At 37.6% G+C, this 12,827-nt stretch overlaps 1 protein-coding gene across 1 annotated transcript; it reads left to right on the top strand.

Annotated features, from left to right (window-relative positions):
• The first annotated feature begins 1,314 nt into the window (after positions 1-1,314).
• LOC110606150 (O-fucosyltransferase 10) lies at positions 1,315-12,759 on the top strand. The gene is made up of 10 exons (XM_043953515.1): positions 1,315-2,006; positions 2,552-2,642; positions 2,980-3,047; positions 3,192-3,280; positions 3,961-4,158; positions 4,368-4,572; positions 4,690-4,857; positions 10,720-10,887; positions 11,419-11,609; positions 12,125-12,759. The coding sequence occupies exons 1-10, from the start codon at positions 1,608-1,610 to the stop codon at positions 12,321-12,323; spliced, it is 1,776 nt and encodes a 591-aa protein (XP_043809450.1). The 5' UTR covers positions 1,315-1,607; the 3' UTR covers positions 12,324-12,759.
• Positions 12,760-12,827: the final 68 nt, after the last annotated feature.

Raw genomic sequence — 12,827 nt, 5'->3', positions numbered from 1 at the left:
AGAGTAGTTGCTGAAAAAGTAGTGAGAAAAGAAGGAAGGGGTGATGGAGGATACCAGACCCTACTATATCATAAATCCTAGCAGAAGCCATGAGAAGGGTAGGACGTACCTCGGATTGGAAAGGCATGAATTACAAAGAAGAGAAATGGCAAGATAGCAAAAGCAACGCAAAAAGCAGAGCAGTAAGTACAGTCAAGAGCGTAAGTTTGAAATGAATAAAGGCGAAGAAGAGACGTTTTGACAAGAACTCTCCTAGAGCCGCGCAGTAATAATTGGAGTTTCAGGATTTACCCCTTATTAATTATCGAATAATTAATGAACAGATAAAGAGATATATGATGATAATCGAGCCCTGGACACCCCGGTCCAGGTTGAGCCTATACTGAAAAAGTCAAGCATTAACTCTATTAAGACCCAATACATAGATTTGCTTCACATACAAGCCCAGAACTTAACTCTATTAAGGCTCAATACATAGGTTTGCTTCACATAAGTCCAGGACTTATTTTGACGAACCGGATCAAGCTTGACCTTATATATGAGAGGCCTGACTCGATTAACCTACTGGATGAGACAACAGACTCCGTAACGTCCGGGATTGTGTCGACATGGTGCCAGATAGAATTAAATAGCCGTCTGATAATAGAAAAGGACGCAATACGTCCGTACATACGGTCAAACATGACTATAAAAAGAGGATACAAACGCAAGACGACGATTATACGTAACGTTCGGGATCGTGTCGACATAGCGCCAGATAAAATTAAATAGCCGTCTGATGATAGAAAAAAATGCAATACGTACGTACATACGGTCAAACATGATTATAACAAAAGGATACAAACGCAAAAGAATGATTACATATTATTAAAGGACAAAAAGAAAAAGAAATAAAAAAACATAGAAGGACAAACTAAATCCAACTTGCCAAAATATACTTTGAGCCTCCCTTTATTATATTTCAAACATCCATTTAGATTTAATGATCAAAATGAATTCATAAAATGAAGTCAATAATTAATTTAGTAAATCTTAATAAATTAATATAAAAAAAATAATAATTAAAACCATTAGAGTCTTCAATAGTAGTATAAAACAGAATTTTGAATTTTAGAAGAAAATATTATTTATATCAAAGTTTAATATTTTATTTTTACCATTAACTTTTTATTTGACTTTTGAATTATAAATTAGGTTTTAGAAATATTGCTAATTCAGTTAAGCCATGCAAATCCAAAATCCCAGGCGTCAATCGTAATTAAGAAGCAGAATATCCCAAGAAATCAGGGCCTGTTTGGCGCGCACAAAAAAAGAAAGCTCAGCTCTCATTCCTCCATTCTTTGTTTCTTTTCTTTTCTTTTTCTCTTTTCCTTTCTTCTTCTTCCCTCTATTATTGGCTTCAAGCCACGCCCGGTATAAAAGCCTCCATGGCTTCACTGTTGGCTCAGCAGTGAGCAAAAAAAAATCTCCTGAAAACGGCACTAGAAAAAGCTGAAGCGGCATAAGCCACCGCACCGTATAAAATCAAAACCCAGCTTTTTAGCTTTATCTGCTCACGAGAAACAGACACTTCTCTCTCTCTCCCTCTCTCTCTCTCTCTCTCTCGCATGGCCATAAACACTGCCATTGCAATGAAAGCCAAGGCACATAACGTAAACGGCAACAATGGCTGCCTCAGCGAGGGAAGTACTGAGAGCAACTCTCCCAGCCCGCCGCCGTCGCCCCGCCGTCATCTCCAGACCGGCATCTCTCAATGCCGCAGGCGGATACGCTCTAAAGTTCAGGCTCATTTTCGCCGGGAGAACCTGACTGCTGGGATCTTTCTCCGATGGAACATCCGGTACTTGCTGCTGTTGCCTTTGCTGTATATTTCTGGTTTGATCATGTGTGTGGGGCCCTTCTCCGCTTTGCTTCAGCCCAGTCTTCCTGGTTCGGTGTATCGGAGTCATGAGTTGTTTGCAAAGCTCTGGCCTGATATTGCAGCTGATAATTCTACTGCAATTGAGGTTTTCCTTTTTCACTTTATCATTTTTAGTTAATTTTCATTATTTATTGGATATTATTTTCTGTTTGGTTGTTGAGTAAGAGTGGAAAAAGCAAGGCAAAAGAAGAAAAAAAAAGGGTATTTAGCTGTAGAATTATTATATGGGACCGAAGGAAAAAGAAAAAGGAAAAGGAAAATTGAAAGCTATGATGGTTTCTGATGGAACTTGTTAAACTGACGCTTTGCTATCAAATGATGTAGTTAAGCTTTTGTTTTTTAATTTCGAATTGATTCATAGCGATTAGTGAGGAGATGCGTGTTGTGCCGCTGCAGCATTTGTACTTCTTGAAGTTGAGCTAGTTACGCTTTGTAATTTCTGATCATAAATGATTGATCACTTCATATTTTCAAAGGGATTTAGGTTTTTGCTTATTTATTTTGAGTGGCCAAGGTGAATACCAATTCTATTAAGAGTAGCGTTCACCATGGATGGATTCGATTATGTCATTTGCAATGTTATTTTTCCTATTAACTTATAATAGGCGAACTTTCCATTTCTTGCTACAGTTGTCATCTGTATGGAAATTCAAAAGGAGGTTGAAAATGCAGAGGCCTTGTCCAAATTCAACTGCTAGGCAACATTTTGCTATGAATGAAGGTAGCTAAGTCGAACTACCGATTTGATGTTTGATTTTTCTTGTGGGAAAACTTTTGACGTGGGAGTTGCAGCTTCTTGCTAATGTTGCAAGCAGCACGGTTCTAAACCCATAGATTGGATGAAATAAATACGAAAAAAAGGGGAAAGAAGCATATCGTTCTTTGTGTTTCCTGAATATCCTAAACATGGGACCTCAAAATTTATCTATTACCTTCAATCTACAAGGCTTATGAACTTTGTGAGCTGTGAGGACTGAGGATAACTTTCGACCCATACTTTGGGGGAAATTTCTGTAGTTATATAAATTAAAGCTCTGTATTTGTCAATTGAATTGCAGAGTCATCTGGCCCTAATGGTTACTTGATTATTGAGGCAAACGGTGGTCTCAATCAGCAGCGCTCTGCGGTATGTTGTTGCTTTGATATTAATTACCTGCTAGTTTATATCTATCTCAAGTTAATACAAATGTACATGATGATGCTATTCTATCCATATGAATATTCAATATCTACTGCTTTCTTGTTCCTGATGTTTTATGGTTTGCTATAGATCTGCAATGCAGTTGCATTAGCTGGACTTTTGAATGCAATACTAGTCATCCCTCACTTTGAATTCAACAGTGTCTGGAGGGACCCAAGGTGATACCTAGTTGCTTAAGTTTTTCAATTACAAACATTATTGACTCAAATTTTAAGGTTTTGTCTGCCATAACATGTATGTGATCAAAAGAAACATATATATACTTGTACACACACATATACCTAACCCTCACTTTTAGAGAGAATCTTATATAGGAAGACTGCAAGTGCATTAGACTTCCCTGAATGTAGCTGGGTTTGAACATAAATGGTTGTAGATCCCGTGAATTTGCTAGGATAATGCTTCTCTCAGGGTTGTATCTGCAAGAGCAATAAACTAACATTTGCTTTCCAAGCATGCTCTTATTACAGACGATCAAATTTTCATGTTACAACTTAACTTCAGTATTTTGGATAAAAAGGATGGGGACATGCCAAAACGATCTTTCAGCCTGAATGCCATTATTCACTCAATAAGTAATTCTGTCTAAATTGCTCAGTGCTAAAAAGTTGATTCCATTCATACACTGCCAGCTGCTGGAGCCAAATACATTAGGATTTATATGTACCACATAAATGGTCCAACAAAAGTATTTGGTCACTGAAAAAATCTCATTTCATTCTTGCTACCCAACAAACTGGCCAAGCATGGAAAACTTGCAAGAAGTGCATTTTCTGAAGTGAAAGCTCATGGATTTGCACATCAAATCAACTTTACTTGAAATCTATATGTTTTGCAGTGAGTTTAGGGACATATATGATGAGGATTATTTTATAGCCACTCTTGAGGGTCATGTGAAAGTGGTTAAAGAGCTACCTGATGAAGTGATGGAAAGATATGACTACAACATTAGTAGTATTCCAAACATTCGTGTCCAAGCTTGGGCTCCTGCTAATTATTACCTGGGAGAAGTTTATCCTGTCCTGCTGGAGAAAGGGTATGTTGGATTATTTTGAAATATTATTTCACATTGTCTTATTACAAAAGAAATCAATTGCATAGAAACTGAAATAGAAGCACACAAATACTTTAAAGGATTGCTAAATATGCTATTTTCTTTTTCCATATATCTATAACTGTTTTTCTAACCTAAAATTCACAGAAATATATATCCTGGTTGTTTCTAATTTTGGCTTTCTGAAGCAGGGTTATCCGCATTGCTCCCTTTGCAAATAGATTGGCAATGAGTGTCCCACCTCATATTCAATTGCTGAGATGTATGGCAAATTATAAAGCCCTCAGGTTCTCTTCCCCCATATCAACACTTGCGCACAAACTAGTAGATCGAATGATTGAGAAGAGCTCAAGGACTGGTGGAAAATATGTCTCCATACACCTCCGCTTTGAGGAGGTGCTAATACTACATCCTCTTATCTTTCTTTAGCATGTTTCTATCATTTATGTGTTTTATGTTCAAATATCTAGCAACAGTTTAAGATAATATCCAAGTATCTCTCTTATCCTTCAGGACATGGTGGCCTTCTCATGTTGTGTGTATGATGGAGGAGATGCTGAAAAGCTCAAAATGGATTCAATTAGAGAAATAGGGTGGAAAAGGAAGTTCAAAAGAAAAGACCGTGTCATTATACCTGGTCTCAATCGTATTGAAGGAAAATGCCCGCTAACCCCCTTGGAGGTACCCTGTATATCCACAAATTCTCTCGCTCTTTGGATCTTTGGCATTTTGATTTGAGTTCTTTAGCTTTGTGTGGGACTTCACTAATCATTGAAGCAGTTGATATTGTGCTCTGCTAGGAACCTTAACAGAAATTTCATTGTTCTTCAACTTTTTCTTGTAGCTCTTGATTTAATGAGAGTATTTAGACATGTATTTTGTACTGTATACTCTGAAGTAATTTTTCAGTATACATACACCACTTATATATAGGCAGTCTAGACCTATAAACCACTCACTAGAAAATACAAGAACCTACTAGAACACAATATACTAAAAACATTATACTAACATCTAAAATACTATACTAGCTCTATACTAACATCCCTCCTTCAAGTTGGATCAGGGGGCAAAGCAACCAGATGCAACTTGGAGACAAAAAAATGGTGTTATGGAGTGGCCAATGGCTTAGTGAAGACATCCGCAAGCTGAGAAGAGGATGACACGTGAACAGGAGCAATAAAACCTTTTTGGAGTTGTTCCCTGACCATATGACAATCTATGTCAAGATGCTTGGTTCTCTCATGAAAAACGAGATTGTTAGCTATATGAATGACTGCTTGGTTATCACACTGCAAAGAAACAAGAAATTGCATATTAACTCTTAAGTCTTTTAATATACATGAAATCCATAAAAGCTCACACACTACAGCCCCCATGCTTCGATATTCATCTTTGGCAGAGGATTTGGAAACTGTCTTCTGTTTCTTGGTTTTCCAGCTGATAAGAGCACCTCCTAAAAAAATACAAAAACCAGTAACAGATTGTTTAGAAAAGGAACAAGTGGCCCAATCTGCATCACAATAAGCTTGCCTAGAAAGGAACAAGTGGCCCAATCTGCATCACAATAAGCTTGCCTAGAAAGGAACAAGTGGCCCAATCTGCATCACAATAAGCTGAAAGATTAGACAAATCGGACGTGGCAGAAAAATATAATCCCTTAGCTGGATAAGTCTTAAGATATCTTAAGACATGGCAGGCGGAGTCCCAGTGGGGCTTTCTAAGACTTGACATAAATTGACTGAGATAATGAACTGCAAAGCTAATGTCAGACATTAGCCACCTATATTTATTAGGCTCAAAAAGTAAATCACCAGTAGAAGGGGCTCAAAAAGTAAATCACCAGTAGGATCAAGATTCAAATCTTTGGGTAGAGGAATGGAAGCACTCTTAGTATGTAACATGTCGATATCACTTAAAACATCAAAGATAAATTTCCTTTGACTGATAAGAGTACCATAAGGAGATCTAGCGATTTTTAAACCAAGGAAATATTTCAAATGTCCAAGATCTTTAATAGTAAATTTGCAATGTAAGGCACTTTTAATCTGATCAATGGTAGGTACAGAATTACCACTTATAATCACATCGTCTACATAGATAAGCAGAATAGTGAATGTACCATTGTCATCCCGTGTAAAAAGACAATTATCATGTACTGACCAAATAAAGCACAAGGATTTGGATAAAAGACGTGAACTCCAAGTTCCTTGCCGAGAAGCCTACCTTAAACTATAAAGTGATCGTTTTAACAAGTAAACTTGTCCCGGACTGGCTTTAGAATAACCTGCAGGAGGCTGCATGTACACTTCTTCTTCTAGAAAACCATGTAAAAAGGCATTATTAATGTCAATTTGAAAGATAGACCGGTTTTTAGAAGTAGCTAAGACAATAAAAATTCGAATGGTAACGACTTTAGCTACAGGAGAAAAACGATCTTTAAAATTTAATCCCTCTACTTGATTATATCCCTTAGCCACTAAACGAGCTTTATTTCTGTCAACTTCCCCATTGGTCTTGGTTTTAACATTGTATACCCACTTGGAACCAATGACCTTTTTACCTCTTGGAAGATCAGTAAGAATCCTAGTTCCATTCTTTTCAAGAGCTGAAAGCTCATGGTGCATGGCTTCAACCCAATAAGGGTCGTTTGAAGATTGAGTGTAAGTGCAAGGTTCATGAATGCGAGAAATTGTGTTAAGGTAAATGTGATGCGAAGGTGGAAAGTGAACAGACAAAGCAAAGTTAGAAGCAGTGGATAAATGATTTACAACAAAATCTTCTATCCAAGATGGCTTACTATGAATTTTGGTGCTCTTTCTTAAAGGGAGGGTGGGAAAAGAGACCTGTTCCTGGGAATGTGATTGGAAAACAGAATCCGATTGTGTTGGAATCTGAACATTAGAGAAAGAATTTGATTCATCATCAGGTAAACTGATAGGAAGAACAATATCTGAAAAGGAAGACTCCTGAGAGGGATTATGTTGAAAAGGGAAAGTGGATTCATGAAAAAGAACATCTCTACTAACAAAGTTTTGTTTTGTGTCTAAGTTTTGTAATCTATATCCCTTCTGTGTAGCTGAGTATCCAAGGAGAATAAATTTGGTAGATCTAGGATCAAATTTATCCTTTTGAGGGCTGTTATTAATGGCAAAGCATAGGCAACCAATAGTTCTTAAGTGATCATAATTAGGTAGTTTATGAAACAAGGCTTCAAAGGGAGTCAACCAACCTAAAGCTTTAACTGGTATTCTGTTAATGTAGGTAAATATACACTCAGACCAATAAGTTTTTGGAAATTGAGTTTGAAATTGGATGGCCCTAGCTATGTTGAGAAGATGCTTATGTTTAATTTCTACTGTGCCGTTTTGTTGGGGTTTGTAAAGGCAAGTAGTTTGATGGACAATGCCGTGTAAAGAAAGCAAAGAAGCACACCTTTTAATAATAAATTCTCCTCCATTGTCGGATTTTATATTTTTAATTTTTGTTCCAAATTGTATATTGACATATTGAGTGAAAGATGTCAAAATAGAATATGTCTGATCTTTAAACCTAAGCATATAGGTCCAAGTTGCTCTAGTTTTATCATCAATAATAGTTTAAAAAATCCTAGCATCAGTGACAGAATGAATAGAAAAAGGTCCCTATAAATCCATATGCACAAGGTCGAAAGGATTGGCAGCGACCGTATTACTATTGTGAAAGGGCAATTTGGACATTTTAGCTAGAGGACATAAGGTACATGTGTGATTAGTGTCAACAATCTGCTTCAGCACAAGTATATGAAATATTTTATGACAAGAAGAGTGTCCTAATTTAGCATGAATAATAGAGAAAGGAATTTTTATTATAGAATTTGCAAGGAATGTAGCTTCTTTATTGCAATTTTTGAAGCTCAGCAACTTTTACAGTGAGGTTTGGGGCAATTTTATTACACACAGAGTCAGCACAGGACTGAATACTGAATACTGAAAACAGAGAAACTATTATTGTCTAAAATGTATAAACCACTAATCATTTGGCCAACAGCTACAATAGACCTATTCTTCTGGTCCTGAAAGAAACAACACGATGAATAAAAATGTATTGTTAAGTTGGCATGCTTAAACAGCTTGGATATAGACAGAAGATACATATTAAAATTAGAAACAGGGAGGACATTAATTAACTTCATGTGCGTGTGCAATGCAACATTTCCAATATGTGTGACCTGTGTGGAAGAGCCATTCGGCAAGTGTTTAGTTATTGGTGTAGTAACAGAACATATAGATTTCATATGATGCTTATATGGTGTGACATGATCTGATGCACCGATATCAATGATCCATGCTTCTGATCTAGTTGCCATAGCACAACAAGCAAATATTGAAGAAATTTTATGAGTGAAAGAGCTGAAAGAGCTATTACCAGAATAATCAGTTGGATTGAAAGAGCTGAAGTTGTTACCAGAACAATTGGTTGGATTGTGACAGTAGGCTGGATGCGAACTAACTGTGTTTATTGTAGCAACCGCTTTTCCTTTGACTAGTCTACTCATCTCCTGTCGCAGCAGCTCCAGCTTTGTATTAACTTCTTCTATCTTGCTTAATTCGGTGGAGGCAATCGTTCCAGCACCTGCCAACGGTGTTTCCGGGACTGATTCTACACCGTGACCTTCAGCATGTGAGATGTGAGCAGTGTATCTCGGTTTGAACGTCCCTGGATTGTTGAATTGCTTATTCTTGCTCTTAAACCACTCTGGATAGCCGATCAATTTGAAGCATCCAGCTCGTGTATGTCCATCTAAATTATAGTAGTCACGGTGGTCCTTCCTTGCGTCGTACTTATGTAATCTCGTCTGTTGCCTTGAGATCGGACGGCCAAAGCAGCTACCTCAGTGTGTTCTGTGAGGTTGGTTTGGACCTCTTTCCGAGACTCTACCCGTAGGACCATCGAGAAAGCTTTGTTCACCGTCGGTAGTGGATCCAGTAGCAGGACTTGACTACGAACTTGATCAAAGGTATCGTTGAGCCCCATCAGAAATTGCATGAGATGATTCGCATTGTGAATCTTTGTTGCGAGCTTCTCTGATCCGCAAATGCATGCAAGTATAGGGACAATGTTGGCCAATTCGTCCCATAGTTGCTTCAATTTGCCATAGTACGTTGTCATAGAGAGATTATCTTGGGAGATTGACGCTATTCTTCGCTTGATTTGATAGACCATTGGTCCGTTGCTTTCGCCGTATCATTCTCCTAACTCAACCCACAGTTCTCGAGCGGTGGTGACATAGAGGAAGCTTCCGACGAGGTCCTTCGAAATGGAATTGAGGATCCACGATGTCACCATATAGTTGCATCTTCTCCACTTCTCATATTCTTCATATCCGTCCTTAGGTACGTCGATTTTCCCTTCCACGAATGCGAGTTTATTCTTTGAATTGAGAGCGATATTCATTGCCCTATTTTGTCCTCGGTAATTGATTCCGTTTAATTGAACAGAGACGAGAAGCATCGCTAGATTATCTGACTTTTGCAGCATCAAGGCGTCGTCGACTATCGTCTTGGAGATCGTTGGAGCCGAGTTGCTTAGTGCCCTAGCAGAGCTGCTTTCTGCCATTTCTTTGTCTCAAGGAAATGTTTCTGGACGGGAGAGGGTTTCTTGTCTCAAGGAAAGTTTCTGGAAGGGAGAAGAAGAAAGGTCTCAAGGAAACGTTTCTGGACGGGAGAGGGTTTCTTGTCTCAAGGAAACGTTTCTGGACGGGAGAGGGTTTCTTGTCTCAAGGAAACGTTTCTGGACGGGAGAAGGAGAGAGGTCAAGTAACCAAAGGCTCTAATACCATCTTGATTTAACGAGAGTATTTAGACATGTATTTTGTACTATATGCTCTGAAATAATTTTTCAGTATACATATACCATCTATATATAGACAATCTAGACCTATAAACTGCTCACTAGAAAATACAAGAACCTACTAGAACACAATATACTAAAAATATTATACTAACATCTAAAATACTATACTAGCTCTATACTAACAGTAGCAACATTATTTACTTCAACATGCTGCGAAGAACATAATGGCCTGGGGTATGGCCGAGTCACATATTTATTTTTATGTTTTTATTTGCAGATTGTGGCTTGCGTAGGCTTTTTCTTTCTTCCTCAAAATACTTTCCCAGTTTTCCTGTGTTAGGATGTTTGAGATTTAGGTTTTTGATCCATGCCTTAAATGTATATAGCCTTAGAAAAGAGTGATTTGGGAGCCTTTCTAAGCCCATAGCTTATTAACTCAACTCCACTTGTATTCTCCAGTTTGATTTTTGGTAGTCCATTCTTTGCCATAATTTTAGCACCATGTTATAATGCACAAATTAAAATAATAATGATTTTGATGCCATGTTATGTTAGCATAGATTGTGATGCATGCTACATGTGGATGATTATTCTGTTGTGATCTGGTACATTTTGTTTCAATTACACTTTGTTGATTTTCATTCAAGCTAATTTAATTTGTCAAAACATAACTCTTTTTGTGTCTTGATGTTTTTACTGTCAGCATAGGTTGGGATGGTGCTACGTGGTATGGGATTTGATAACAATACATCAATTTATTTAGCCTCGGGGAAAATTTACAAGGCAGAAAGACATTTAGCTCCTTTGTTGCAGATGTTTCCCCTACTTTACACCAAGGAGTCTCTTGCAACCCCAGATGAGCTTGCTTCTTTTGAGGTAACTGTTAATACTGCTTGCAATATATAGTTGAGGATTCTCATGGAGCTATTGGCTTTGTAAATTGACTTGTGTAAGGATGCTATGTCTGAAATCTGAATACCATGTTTGTTTACAGTCACTTGTGGTCAAGCCCAATTATGCCCTTTTCCCCCATAGAGCCATTCTGTTTTTGGCCATATTCATAGGGTTTTAAAATATATTTGAAGGCAATGTATCACGTAAGCAATTCATTCAACTTAGTACCATGAAACTGATCATGGCATCGAATCAGATCACTAGAAATTAGTCCTCTATGTCTCTTTTCCTGAATGGTTCTTTGAAATAAATGAAGACTTGTGTTTGCAATCAGTTCAATTGGATTTTGCAATTTTTAGCGATTGATTCAATCTACTTAACAAGTGACTATGTATTTCCTTGCAGAGTTACTCACCTGAACAAACAGAGAATTAAATTGTTATAATTTGCTGATTCAATTTATTTTCTATTAATTTTCTTAATTCTTTTTTTTTTCAATCTCTTTGTTGTTAGGGATACTCTTCGAGGTTGGCAGCTTTGGATTACACGGTATGCTTGTTTAGTGAGGTTTTTGTGACAACTCAAGGTGGAAACTTCCCGCATTTTCTGATGGGTCAACGGAGATACCTTTTTGACGGGCATGCAAAGACCATTAAGCCTGATAAGCGCAAGCTTGTTGCTCTCCTACAGGATATGGAAATCAGGTATGTTACCTCTAATGCATTATTCCTTGTTAAAACAGTGCTGCATTTTGAAAAATTTATGCCTGTCAGAGCCTTTCAGAATTTTGGACTAGGACTGGTTCTATCTTCACGACATTCTGACTTTTGCCAGACATTAACCAATAAGAAATAGTGTGAATATGATGGCTGGTATCTCGAGGGTGGCACTTTCTGACTTTTGCCCGACATTAACTCAATAAGAAACAGTGTGAATATGACGAATGGTAACTTGTAGGATGCCACTTAGAACCTTTGTTGGTTAGCTAAACTAGAAGTCCATGGATTGCGCTAGTTGAAATTCTTTATTTACATGGCTTGTGGGTAAAGTTCATGTTTGTTACTCTATTGAAGGTTTCCTTTTCTTTATAATATGGTGTGTTTTGTAAGATATTCTTGAGGTTAAGTTAAAGGCTGGAGTTTAGAAGTCCAAAGCAATTTATCTAGGCCTTTTCTAAGTATATGTTAGAGATGACGCAATGTCTACTCTTGATTTGCAGTTGGGAGGCTTTCAAGGATCAGATGGAAATGATGCTCACAGAAAGTGATCGCCAAGGAGTGATGGTACCCAGAGTTAGAAAAATTAATAGAAAAACTTCCATCTATACTTACCCTTTGCCAGAATGTGGCTGTCTCCTATCACACAACTCATCACTCAAATTAACACATACTACAAGCATGCCCGAGTCCACTAGATAACCAACAAATTCCTTGCTCCATTAGTTTTCCTCCTGTACAGACGTCAGTCATGCAGTTATAGCATTGTGCAGCCTGTTGATCAAATCTTGCATAAAAAAGTAGACGGCTGCTTCAGTTACCATTGAGAAATTCAGGAATTCCAGTTTTGATAAGTTAAGGAATTCTTAATCTGGTGTTTTCTGAGTGTTAATTGGCTGCAAATAGGTAATTGTTGTTTGGAATGTGCTGCAATGCATTTTCAGCATTCAGGAGTTGAGTTGAGTTGGAGATTTACTTGCTGCCTCTGATTACTTTTGTTTCTTTTTCACCACCCCCCCCCCCCCCTCTCTCTGTCTAATATTGATAGGCTGACATGAAGCTTCATCGGTTTTATTTTGTTCTTATAATTGTGCAAAGGCCACATTTCCCTCATTATAAAGCATTTATCTAGTATCGAGATTTCTGACTTTCTGGAATAATATGATCTGTTTGTTTGTGGGTAAAGTGAAAGCTTCCTTCAGCCTC

This window comes from Manihot esculenta, chromosome 18, assembly GCF_001659605.2.
Source record: "Manihot esculenta cultivar AM560-2 chromosome 18, M.esculenta_v8, whole genome shotgun sequence".
Lineage (NCBI taxonomy): Eukaryota > Viridiplantae > Streptophyta > Magnoliopsida > Malpighiales > Euphorbiaceae > Manihot > Manihot esculenta.
Note: the sequence above shows the minus strand (reverse complement) of the source record. Positions and strands in the feature narration are given on the sequence as shown.

Coding starts and splice junctions, on each gene's coding strand:
- LOC110606150 (XM_043953515.1), top strand. CDS start 1,608: ATGGCCATAAACACTGCCATTGCAATGAAAGCCAAGGCACATAACGTA. Junction 2,643..2,979: donor ACATTTTGCTATGAATGAAG/GTAGCTAAGTCG, acceptor ATTGAATTGCAG/AGTCATCTGGCCCTAATGGT. Junction 3,048..3,191: donor TCAATCAGCAGCGCTCTGCG/GTATGTTGTTGC, acceptor GGTTTGCTATAG/ATCTGCAATGCAGTTGCATT.